Below are 13,480 nucleotides of genomic sequence, written 5' to 3' on the forward strand. Positions count from 1 at the left end.
TTTTCTTTTTTTGGTTGCAATTGAGGTTAAGTGCCTTACTCAGGATCACATAACTAGGAAGTGTTGTGTCTGAAGTTAGATTTGCATTCAGGAACCCCTTAGTCCAGGGCTGGTACACCCTATTCACTGCACCACATAACTGGCCTGTGGTGGGCAGAAACTTAGAAACTTTTTTTAAAACAATTTTTAAAAAATTTTATAATAACTTTTTATTGACAGAACCCATGCCAGGGTAATTTTTTACAACATTATCCCTTGTACTCATTTCTGTTCCAATTTTCCCCTCCCTTCCTCCACCCCCTCCCCCAGAAGGCAAGTAGTCCTTTACATGTGCAGATATAATATATGTGTGCAGAACTCAACAGTTCTCTTGTTGCAGAGGGAAAATTGGATTCAGAAGGTATAGATAACCCGGGAAGAAAAACAAAAATGCAAGCAGTTTACAGTCATATCCCAGTGTTCTTTCTTTGGGTGTAGCTGCTTCTGTCCAGTATTGATCAATTGAAACTGAGTTAGATCTTCTCTTTGTCAAAGAAATCCATTTCCATCAGAATACATCCTCATACAGTATTGTTGTTGAGGTATATAATGATCTCCTGGTTCTGCTCATTTCACTCAGCATCAGTTCATGTAAGTCTCTCCAAGCCTCTCTGTATTCATCCTGCTGGTCATTTCTTACAGAACAATAATATTCCATAACATTCATATACCACAATTGATCCAACCATTCTCCAATTGATGGGCATCCATTCATTTTCCAGTTTCTAGCCACTACAAACAGGGCTGCCACAAACATTTTGGCACATACAGGTCCCTTTCCCTTCTTTTTTTTTTTTTTTTTTCTCTTGTCACCTCCCAAACTTTTTTTTTTTATTTAATGATTACTTTATAATGACAACATTATTCCTTGCACTCGTTTCTTTTCCGATTTTTTTCCCCCTCCCTCCCTCCACCCCCTCCCCTAGATGGCAAGCAGTCCTTTATATGTTGGATATGTTGCAGTATATCCTAGATACAATATATGTTTGCAGAACTGAACAGTTCTCTTGTTGCATAGGGAGAATTGGATTCAGAAGGTATAAATAACCCGGGAAGAAAAACTAAAATGCAGATAGTTCACATTTGTTTCCCAGTGTTCGTTCTTTGGGTGTAGCTGCTTATGTCCGTCATTTATCAATTGAAACTTAGTTAGGTCTCTTTGTCAAAGAAATCCACTTCCATCAAAATATGTCCACATACAATATCGTTGTCGAAGTGTATAATGATCTCCTGGTTCTGCTCATTTCACTTAGCATCAGTTCATGTAAGTCTTGCCAGTCCTCTCTGTATTCATCCTGCTGGTCATTTCTTACAGAACAATAATATTCCATAACATTCATATACCACAATTTACCCAGCCATTCTCCAATTGATGGGCATCCATTCATTTTCCAGTTTCTAGCCACTACAAACAGGCCTGCCACAAACATTTGGCACATACAGGTCCCTTTCCCTTCTTTGGTATTTCTTTGGGATATAAGCCCAATAGAAACACTGCTGGATCAAAGGGTATGCACAGTTTGATAACTTTTTGGGCATAATTCCAGATTGCTCTCCAGAATGGTTGGATTTGTTCACAACTCCACCAACAATGCATCCAGTGTCCCAGTTTTCCCACATCCCCTCCAACATTCATCATTATTTTTTCCTGTCATCTTAGCCAATCTGACAGGTGTGTAGTGGTATCTCAGAGCATTTCTCTGATCAATAATGATTTGGAACACTTTCATATGAGTGGAAATAGTTAAACAATTTTTAAAAACTTTCCAAACTCAGGTATTTTTCTCTACTTTATGATCTTCTAAACTGATTATTTCTTAATAATTAAAACTGTCTTAAAAATAGAATGGGCTAATCACTGAAGGTTTTCAAGGGGAGGATGGATGGTTATTTGTTGCAGGCATTTTGTGGAGGAGATTTCTGTTCATTTTTTGGTGGGATGAGGAGATTTATAGAATCTTTTCCAACTTGAAGATACTGTGATTCTGTCTAGATTTGCTTTTGCAAGGAACAGCTCACTCTTTCCATTTTCTACCTCCCAAGAGCCTTAATTTGGCCTATACATGTTCAGTGTACCAAAATAGTTGGGGGTAAAAAGTATAAGAACTGAAAGACTATTAAATGAGGAAGAACATTCTGACTGAATGAGAGAATTATTTAGATAGCCCCACCTTTGAACCTGGAAATTGCCCCAAGTGCTGCTGCTGTATAACATACAATCATCAGTCTATGGCAAGCCTGAGGATTTCAGAAATTTTCTCAGCTTAGATAAATAATAAAGGGCTAAACTTCTTTAAAAACTCAGGGTTATGTATTTGTAATTTCATAATCTGTGCATAGAACAACCCTTTAGTAGGCTGTTTTCCCCCCAAGGGATATGGATAAATAAAAAAAAAAAAAGCCTTGTGAGGTAATGCAATTATTAGCTGAAAGCAAGCAAGCAAATGTTCCAGACGATTATCTTTATTATACCCAGCCTGAAGATGTTGCTAGGCTGACATAATGCATGATCAGTGAGTGAGGAGAGAGGAAAGGCAGTAATTAAGCCTCCTCAAAGAAGCTAAACAGACATTAATGAGATGACTTCAAATTAAAATAACTTAGTTCTAGCATCTTATTGTGATAAATTACAAGACTGTGTAAGACTTAAAAATTTTATGTCATATACTTTTTTAATGATACTTTTTTTTTACTTCAAAATTCAAAAATATTCCAATACTTTTAAGAAAAATTATTTTGGGGGTGGAAACTTTGACCAGATGGTAATAAACACAATCATAAATGAATCTCATTGAAGATTAGTATGACTTTGGTTTTGTTTTGATTTTTTACAAAGCTTATCCAGGAATTTGTTTTGCTGGATTGTGTATATTAGTTATGAGAATTTTCTTTTTCTTTTTGTGTTATGCAACTTGTTAGAAGGACAGAAAGGAAATGCTTATGAAATTGAAAAAAACTTAAATGAGTTTTTGGGGAATTTATTTAGTATTTATTTTTCCCCAATTACATGTAAAAACAATTTTTAACATTTGTTTTAAAAACAGTTCCAAATTCTCTCCCTTCTTCCCTTCCCCTTCCTCCACACTGAGAAGGCAAGCAATTTGATGTAGGCTATGCATGTGTAGTCATGCAAAACATTTCCAAAATAATCACATTGTAAAAGAAAACATAGATCAAAAAAACCTTAAGAAAAATAATGTTTTTTAAAAGCATTGCCTTAATCTATATTCAGACATGCATTCTTTCTCTAGGGATGGATAGCATTTTTCATCATAAGTCCTTTAGCATTGTCTTAGATCATTGTATTACTGAGAATAGCTAAGTCATTCATAACTAAATCATTTCACAATATTGCCATTACTTTGTACACAGTACATTTCACTTTGCATCAACTCATGGAAGTCTTTCCAGGTTTTTTTTCTGAGAGCATCCTGTTCATCATTTCTTGCAGAGTAGTATTATATAACAATCACACAGTACAATTTATTTATCCATTCCCCAATTGATAGGCAGCCCCACCCCCCACTTAGTTTCCAAATTCCTATTACCAGAAAAGAGCTGCTATAAATATTTCCAGACATGTAGGTCTTTTACCTTTTTAAAAAATTTCTTTTTGGACCTAGTAGTGGCCCTCCTAGACCAAAGGAAATAATACATGGTTCTATATAGCCCTTTGAGCATAGTTCTAAATTGTTGTAAAGAATGGTTGAATCAGTTCACAGCTTCACCAACAGTGCATTAATGTCTCGTTTTGCCCACAACCCTTCCATGATTTGTCATTTTTCCCTTCTGTCCTATTAACTAATAAGTATGAAGTAATACCTCATAATTGTTTTAATTTGCATTTTTCCAATCAAAAGTGAGTTAGAGCATTTCTTTTTCAGATGGCTATCGATAGCTTTGATTACTGCATCTGAAAAAAATATTCATTTTTTGGTCATTTATCAATTGGGTAAATGACTTTTTTATAAATTTGGCTCAGTTGTTTATATGTTTGAAAATTGAGGCCTTTATCAGAGAAACTTGCTTCAAATTTCACTTTTTTGTGTCTCTTTTGCCAACCTGTTGACTCATTTTTCATTTTCTTTTGTTACTTTCATTTCTCTAATTTTTCCTCTACCTCTTTTACTTGAGTTTCAGAATCCTTTTTGAGCTCTTCCATAGCTTGAGGCCAATTCATATTTTTCCTAGAGGCTTTGGATGTGGGAACTTTCACTTTGTTATCTTCTTTTATCTATGTGTTTTGATCTTTCCTATGACCATAGTCATTTTCTATGGTCAGAATCTTTTTCTGTTGTTTGCTTATTTCTCTAGCCCATTTCTTGACTTTTAACTCTTTGATAAAAGTAGGGCTCTGCTTTTCAGGATGGAGGGTACCTTTGTTACATATGGCAAGTCCTTTGATCTCTCTGAACCTAGGTTCCTCATTTGAAAAATGAAGGTATTGAATTAAATGACCTTTAAGAATCCTTACACCTCTAAAATTATAATTTTTCCACACTTCAGAGTTTTTCTCAGAGTCATTCATGTTTCTCTACTCCCACTCTGGTGAAATTTAAATGTCCTACAACTATTCCTTTGATATTTAAAATGTACTCTCTCTGATTTGACTTAATCTATCTTCTTACACTAATGAGAAAGCCTGAAAGGTTTATATCAACAGACAAAAAAATGCATTTTAACTGGGGCCTTCTGTAGATAATATCCCTGCTTTGTTAAGTCAATTCGTAGCTCTACTAGTAGAGATCTCAGACCCATACTAGTGAGATGTTGGGTAAGGATTTGTTGAAATCTTTTGCTATCAGAACTAGGGAACTACATACAATTCATCCAATACAACTAAGCCTTTATAAGTAATCTCCACAAACCAATTTATTTGCAGTATTATTTATACTTCTTTTGTGGTGGCAAAGCACTTGGAAACTGAGGAAGCATCTTCCCTCAATTAGGAAATATTTGAGCAAATTATGGTATATGAATGAAATGGAATACTCTTTTTTTAAAAAATAACTTTTTATTGACAGAACCCATACCAGGGTAATTTTTTACAACATTATCCCTTGCACTCACTTCTGTTCCGATTTTTCCCCTCCCTCCCTCCACCCCCTCCCCCAGATGGCAAGCAGTCTTTTACATGTTAAATAGGTTACAGTATATCCTAGATACAATATATGTGTGCAGAACCGAACAGTTCTCTTGTTGCACAGGGAGAATTGGATTCAAAAGGTATAAATAACTGGGAAGAAAGACAAAAATGAAGCAGTTTATATTCATTTCCCAGTGTTCTTTCTTTGGGTATAGCTGCTTCTGTTTATCCTTGATCAATTGAAACTGAATTAGCTCTCTTTATCGAAGAGATCCACTTCCATCAGAATTCATCCTCATACAGTATCGTTGTTGAGCTATATAAAGATCTCCTGGTTCTGCTCATTTCACTTAGCATCTGTTCATGTAAATTTCGCCAGTCCTCTCTGTATTCATCCTGGTGGTCATTTCTTACAGAACAATAATATGGAATACTCTTATACTATAAGAAACAATGAAAAAAATCTAGTCTGACTTGTATGAACTGATATAGGATAAACTGAGCAGAGCCAGGAGAAAAATTTATTGCAATAATAACATTGTAAAGACAAACAATAAAGGACTTAAAGGACTCTGTTCAATGTAATGCCCAAACATAATTCCAGGGGATCAAAGATAAAACTGCTATCCATTTCCTAACAAGAGAGGACTCAGGGTGCAGAATTATATACATCTATCTATCTATATATATGCATATATATGTGCATTTTGTACATACACACATAAATGAACACACATACATATTGATATAGATATATACATATATGTAGTACATGTTTACTATGTATATATTCTACAAAGGTTTTGTTTTTCTTTTTTTATTTGGGGGGATTTAAAAGAGAGATAAAGTTTTTTGTGAATTGAAAAAATAAAATAAATTTATTTGTATATATATATATACATTAATCAGATTTTTTTTTTTAATTTTCCAGATATCAACCAAGAGATCTTGCAAGACCTAAAAAAGTATGGCGGTCACCAGATAGGTAAGGTTATATAATCTTGTTCATGAAATTTGTTTCTATTGCTTATAAAGACAAATCCTTTCTTACTGGCCCATTAACTTCCCTATTACTAATGTACTGTCCATCTTCCTCTTTCCTCACCTGACTTCTCTAAACTTAAATTGGTATCTTCAGTCCATTAAACTCATCCATATTCAACCGACTCATCCTCTGGGGCTTTTACCACACTCCTCTTGGATTTCATAACTTCGATTTTGGTTTTTGCCTATGCCTCTTGCCTCTATGCTATCAAAAGAATGTATTTCTTCAACACCATATTTCTGTGCCTACCTAGCCCCTGCAATCTTAACTCAATAGCTGTGCCTTTTTCCCTTTATAAATTATCAGTAGACTGGATTTTTAAAAAAGATATTCTTTATCTTTGTAAGATCTACATTCTCCAATATACTTCTTTTTCCTCCTGCTTCTGGAGAGCCATCTTTTATAACAAAGAATAAAAAAGAGAGAAAAACAATTTAGCAAAATAACTTAAAACCTCAATAAATTTCAACATTATATATTAGTAGTCCATATCCACTGTTTTCAAAAAAGGGATGGAGATTTTATCTCGTATCTCATCCCTGAAGCCAAATTCAGTCTTTAACATTGCATAGTGCCTGGGTTTGTTTGTTTTCTTGTACATGTACATTGTCATAATTGTTGTGTACATTATTTTCCTGATTTTATTTACTTCACTTTGCTCCAGTTTGCTTTTCCATTCTTCTCAGTATCTATCATATTCATTGTTTCTTGCAGCACAGTAATAAGTAATAATCATTTAAATGTGTGTACTACAGCTTAAGTATTTCTCAATTGATGGGTCTTTATTTCCAATTTTTCTACTACAAAAGGGAGGCTAGATTTTTAAAATTGTACATTTGAAAATGAGTACTTGCCTACTCCCTAGGTAACTCTTTGTAGGAAAGGTAAAAGTATTACTTTTATTCTCATATTTAAAATATTTTCTTTGTTATATATATATATATATATATATATGTATATAGGAGAGAAGTTATTAAGAAAGTAAACAAATATATGAGGGAATATATGAATATATTATATACTTACCTCTGGGAGAGATAACATATTCTATCCCATACTTACCACATAAATATGTGTACATGTAGTATATGCTATATCCAGATGGACCTCATTATTATTATTATTATTATTTTTTTTTGGCTGAGGCAATTGGGGTTAAGTGACTTGCCCAAGGTCACACAGCCAGGAAGTGGTAAGTGTCTGAGGCCAGATTTGAACTCAATCCTCCTGACTTTAGGGCTGGTGCTCTACGGTGTCACCTAGCTGTCCCTCATTAATTCTTATAATAATTGTTTCAAAATTGGCAGATAGAATCATTTCCTGCTAATAAACAAAGACCAAGACATGGTGAAGGGGGAAAATGTAATAATATTGACACAGCAAGTGAGTGACAGACTCATGATATATGAGGCATATAAGGAGGAAAAGTTAATTTTTTCTATTCATGAAAATTTCGATATTTTATTACTTTTTCTAACACTTAAAATTCTAGCTAGGACAGTTTTTCTCTTTTGGCAAGATATGCACTTGGTTAGTATTCCAGTGATGCTATTCTATGTGGAATCACCCCATGATCACAGGTTCCACTTCTCTGCTGCCCGTCTCCACCCATAGCTTTGCCAGGACCAAAAAAGTCAAGGGATGTTGTGATTGGGACCCATCACATAGAAGCATTATTATGTGTGGTAATTTTGCTTAGGAAATCTGGCAGTGGTTTAGTAAGAAGAGTTTCCCTGTTGATAGTACCTTAAGGTTGAATTTAATTCCTTCAGATAATTATCTGAATAAAAGAGGGTGGCTTTTTTTTTTTTTTTTTTTTTTTTTACAAAAAAAATTGTAGGCTGATAGATGGAGATGTAAGCTGGTTTTCTAGGATGGCCCACTCAAACCAGACAAAGCAAAGAGTCTGAGGATTTAGAAAGAAAGAAAGAGGGGGTTTAAAAAATATAGTTTATTGATGTCTTTTGTCTTTATAGCATTTAATTCTTCACCCATCCAGGCTGACAAAAATAAAAAACCATAAAAGCAGTAACATATGAAATAATAACCAGATATGATAATATATTTAATATTCTGTCCTAGATTCCTGGCTCTCTGTTATGAGCTGAGTGTGTGTGTGTGTGTGTGTGTGTGTGTGTGTGTGTGTGTGTGGTGTATGTAAGGATAAGGTATGTAAGGTGTTTCATGCCCTATTTTCTAGTCTGTTCATTGGTTTCTTAGATTCCAACTTTAATTTTTTAAAATTATTTTTATCTATTTCATTAGATAAATTCCAATTACATGTAAAAAAATTTTATCATTAAAAAATTTTCTTTTGAGTTCCAACTTCTCTTCCTTCCTCCCATCTCCCCTCTCTTCTTGAGAAAGCAAGCTATTTGATTTCAATTATATATGTGAAGACATGCACATCTTATTTCCCTATTAGCACTGTTGCAAAAGAAAACATAAAACCATGAAAATAAAGAAAGCTTAAAGAGATATGCTTCAATGTGATTTCAGGGTTCATCAGTTTTTTTTTTTCTGGGGATAGAATTTTTCATCATGATTCACTTGGAATTGTCTAGATTTGTTGTCTCGATCAATAGTCTTTCATAGTTGATCATCCTAAGAATCTTACTGTTACTATATCAAACATCATGCTAAGAATCTTATTGTTACTGTATACAATGTTCTAATTCTACTCAGTTCATTTTGCAGGAGTTCATATAAGTCTTCCAAGGTTTTTCAGAGATCAAATTGTTTGTCATTCCGATAGCACAATGGTATTCCATTATAGTCACATACCACAACTTGTTCAGCCATTACTCGTTTGATGGGTATCTCTTCAATTTGCAATTCGTTGCTATCCCTAAAAGAGCTGCTACAAATACTTTTGTACAAATAGGTCCTCCCCTTTTCTTTGATCTCTTTGAGATATAGACTTGTTGGGAGTGTCATTATAGAAGAAAGGATATGTACAATTGTACAGCCCTTTGGACATAGTTCCGAGTTGTTTTCCAGAATGATTGGATCAGTTCACAACTCTACCAACAATGCACTGATGAACCATTTTTTCCACTTCCCTTCCAACATTTGTTATTTTTCATTTTTTGGTCATGTTAAGACAATGTGATAGGAATATGATGACATCTCAGAATTATTTCAGTTTTCATCTCTCCAATCAGAAGTGATTTAGAACATTTATTCATATTGATAGCTTTAACTTCTTCTTCTGAACCAATCATCTCTTCGTATTCTTTAACCATTTATCAGCTGGGAAATGACTTTTATTTTTGTAAATTTGGCTCATTTTCCTATATATTTGAGAAATTAAATATCAGAGAAACTTGTGGCAAGTTATTTTCTTAGTTTTCCATTTTCCTTCTAATTTTGGCTGCATTAGCTTTTGTTCATGCAAAAGTTTTAAAATTTCATATAATTTTGGTTATATTATTCTCATGTAATCATATCATATAATATTGATTATATTATGATTATATATATAGATCTGTCATACATTTTTCATGCTCCCCTAATTTGCTTATGAAATCATCTTTTACATTTAGATCATATTCTGATTTTGACCTTATCTTGGTATACAGTGTGAGATATTAGTCTGTGCCTAATTTCTGCCAAATTGCTTTCTAGTTTAAGAGCAGTTTTCATCAAATAGTGAGTCCTCATTTCAAAAGCTTTTATTTTTGGATTTATCAAACGATGGATCATACCATGTGAAGTTAACTCATGAGAATGAGCCAAAGTAGTATGGTAAGGGGCACGTGCCCATATGCAGGGCAGCCTCCTTATAGTGGCAGTATAAGGAGGGATAGGCCGAGTAACTCCTCAGAGGGTGAATTCTGCAAAAGCAACAAGTTGCTGGTGTTCCAAGCTCAAGTTACTTCAGTTGCTCATGAGCCAATGGGACCTAGTGCTCTATTTCTGGGCAACCTACTGGATGGATAGTATACCAAACTCTGAGCTTATGTAATTGTACATGGCTGGAAATGATCTACCTTTCTGTTTCTGTATTTCCTCAGACTTTTCCTTCTCTTTTTCTCTACTCTGGGTCTTTATCAAGTTTAAAGGTATAGTTAATTCCTACAAATTATTCATATTTTATTGACTTACTCTAGCCCCCATTCCCGCAAGATCTTAATCTCTTTTCCCTTTCTCAACATGACCTAAAACATTATTCATATAGATTAAACAGAATCTCTGGGACTATGAAAATGAAGGCAAACAAACATCAACCTTAAAAACTTCAATGTGTTTATCTAATATTCCTGATAAGATTTGAATTCTCAACACTCCTCCCCCACCACTCCCATTTTCTGATCCTGAATAGATGCATCCAAAGATCTTCTAAAAGAAGTGCTTCAAGGTCCTCCCTCCATCTCTCTCAACAAAATTACAATGAAAGCAGGAGTCATCCCACCATACTTTGCTCTGACTTCTGACTACCAGACAGATGTAAATGCCCTATTTCTGGCTTCCATGGTAACCTTTCAATTCCTAGCCTCCTGCTAGGTGATTTGGGCCTCAAATACCTCAACCTGTTGCCTCGGGAGACAGGACTAGTGTTAACCAATTCATAAACATTCATTAAGTGCCTACAATGTGCCAGGCACTGTACTGATGATGCAAATAGAGCCAAGAAATGCTTCCTCCTTGTTAGAATCCTAGTGTTAACTCAATGGAATTGATAGAAACAGTGCTTATGTGCTTGGAGTTCACACCTTTGGGAGAATTCACACATTAGAGCTCATACCTTGAAGAGAGTTTACACATTAGAGCTCACACATTGGAGTTCACAAGTACAGGAGATTCACAAAGTTAACTTTGTAACTTTGTGAACACACCTCCCATAATCCCACTCTCGGAGGAGGAGGTAAACTCAACCTTTGAGTTTACACCTCTAAAAGAGCATAAAAAGAGCTGAGTTAGTGAAGTGAGTTCAGTTCGGAAGATTGCCAGGAGTTGGAGTTGAGCTAGAGGCTGAGGCTGGCAGAGGCAGAAGCAAAGGACTAGCAACTTTCGGAACCAAGGAAGGAGATATGCCTCTAAGAAAACTAACCAGGCTATTTTGGAAGAGACAATAAAAAGACTGTACTTAAATCCCTGGTTGCGTTTGAGGTGATTATTACTTGGAACTGAAACGAAGGCTGCCTCCAGAAACCTTCCCAAGAAACCTGCTCCCAGAGAACCATCATGTTATAGAAAAGAAGAGAACACCACCTCCTCTCATGGAGCTTACATTCTTATTGAGGAGACAACATGCAACATGTATACAAAGCAAGCTATATACAGGATAAATAGGAAAGAATGAACAGAGAGAAAGCATTTAATTAAGAGGGGTGAGGAATGCTTACAGTAAAAGAACAGATTTTAGCAGAGGAAGTGGAAGTCAGCGAGTTACTCAGAGGAAACAGTGTTTCAGGAATAAGACAGAGAAAATGCCCAGAGCTGAGGATGAAATGTCTTGTCAGGGGAACCATAGGCAGTGTCACTGAATCGAGGAGGAGGGAGTAAGATTGAAGAAGACCAGAAGGAGGAAGGAGCTAGGTTATGAAGGACTTTGAATTCCAAACAGGACATTTTATATTTGATCTTGGAGGTGATAAAGAGCCACTGGAGTTTATTGAGAAGAGGAGTTCACAGTCACCTTCATTTTAGGAAAATCACTTTGGTGGCTGAATGAAGGATGGTTTGAAGTAGAGAGAGGTTTGAGGTAGGTCAACCCAGCAGCAGTTATTGCCATCATTCAGATGTGGGCTGAAGATGGGCAGTGTCACAAAAGAGAGAGGGTATATAGGAGAGATGTTGCAGAGGTAAAATTGCCAGGTTTTGGCAACAGCTTGGATATGGGGAGTGAGAGATAGTGAGGAATTGAGGATGACTTGAGGAACTGGGAGGATACTGTTGTTTTCTATGGTAGCGGGGAAGGTAGGAGGGTTGTGTGGGGGATGACAATGAATTCTGTTTTGGCCATATTTAGTTTAAGATGTCTATTGGATATCCAGTTTGTGATTGCTGAAATGCAGTCGGAAATATAAGATTAGAGATCAGCAGAGAAGTTAGGGCAAGATAGATTGATCTGTGAAACATCAGCATAAAGGGCAATGATTTAAATCCATGGAATCTGGTGAGATCACCAAGGGAAGTAGTATAGAGGGAGAAGAGAAAAGGGCCCATGTTGGAACTCTATGGCTAGATGATGTGATCTTTACGAAGTGCCAGCAAGAGAGAATGAGAAAGAGAGGTATAAGGAAAACCAGAAGAGTGGTATCAAATATTCCACCAAGATTTAATTGTTTATGTAAAAATAAACAAGAACATCCATCTCATTAGTATGCAATTTTGCTTTCATCTTTAATAAATGGTTAAATTATATGTATACAAAAGAATTATTTTAAAATAAATATCTTTATTAGTAGTAAATGTTTGATTTGTATGCCTATTTTATATACTTAAATATCTGGGTTGTGTAAAAATTTCTCAGGCAAAAAGGGGTCATGAGTGGGAAAAATTTAAATAGACTTGATCTAAGGAGATAGAGAAGAAACTGTGAGAAAAGAGGAGGAATGAAAATTATATTCTCAGAAAGACCAGGAAGACTTTGATTTACCTAAAATAATGCCCATTCAAAAACACTGTCCCCTTCCCAGCAGCTTAAATCCTGTCCATTCCTTCAAGATCCAGCTCAAATCCTACCACCTTTTTGAAGACGACTATTGAAATAAGAGAGATTTCTCTTTCCCTTGAACTCCTATCAACATGCTTAAACATCAAACAAAATATTCAGATATATTTTCATTTATTCATTCTTGTCTTAATTTGATTCTAAGCAAGTTCAGTATAAGACCCAGATAATGTACTTTCTTGAATTATCATTATCACATAGCACTTAAATAATACTTTTATAGATGCAGTGCTTTAAATATGTTTACCTCATTTAATCTTTGTATCTCTTACAATCACTTAGGATGATGTCTTGGTCTTAGTGGGTATTCAATAAATAAAGATTGATTATTATAAATTGTAACTTCAAACTTCCAAGGCCTGTTTTCTTATACTTTATCACCAGGTCAATATCTTCACTTGCTCCATTTAAATTATCAGTAATTCCTGAAAAACTATTTAAAATTGTGATCTTTAGCTTCTTAACCACCCCAGCTTTTGATTGATCTCTAAAGTTTTGTCTAGCTCTCTTATATTCAGATATCAATCAATATTGATTGTATGATCTTATACAATATTCATACCAATAGCATTACCTTATGCTCAGACCTCTTGATTTGTAAATTCTGAATCATTATTTCTGAGATCTCAAA

The 13,480-nt window shown here is 34.9% G+C and overlaps 1 protein-coding gene across 2 annotated transcripts in view; it reads left to right on the top strand.

Annotated features, from left to right (window-relative positions):
* The window catches only part of THEGL (theg spermatid protein like), a 59,139-nt gene that overhangs the window by 15,185 nt on the left and 30,474 nt on the right, over positions 1 to 13,480 (top strand). For both annotated transcript variants that reach the window (XM_051966255.1, XM_051966256.1), the window contains one exon: positions 6,057 to 6,110. In XM_051966255.1, the coding sequence (XP_051822215.1) occupies positions 6,057 to 6,110 (54 nt within the window). The remainder of the gene's footprint in view (positions 1 to 6,056; positions 6,111 to 13,480) is intronic.

Source organism: Antechinus flavipes, chromosome 6 (genome assembly GCF_016432865.1).
Source record: "Antechinus flavipes isolate AdamAnt ecotype Samford, QLD, Australia chromosome 6, AdamAnt_v2, whole genome shotgun sequence".
Lineage (NCBI taxonomy): Eukaryota > Metazoa > Chordata > Mammalia > Dasyuromorphia > Dasyuridae > Antechinus > Antechinus flavipes.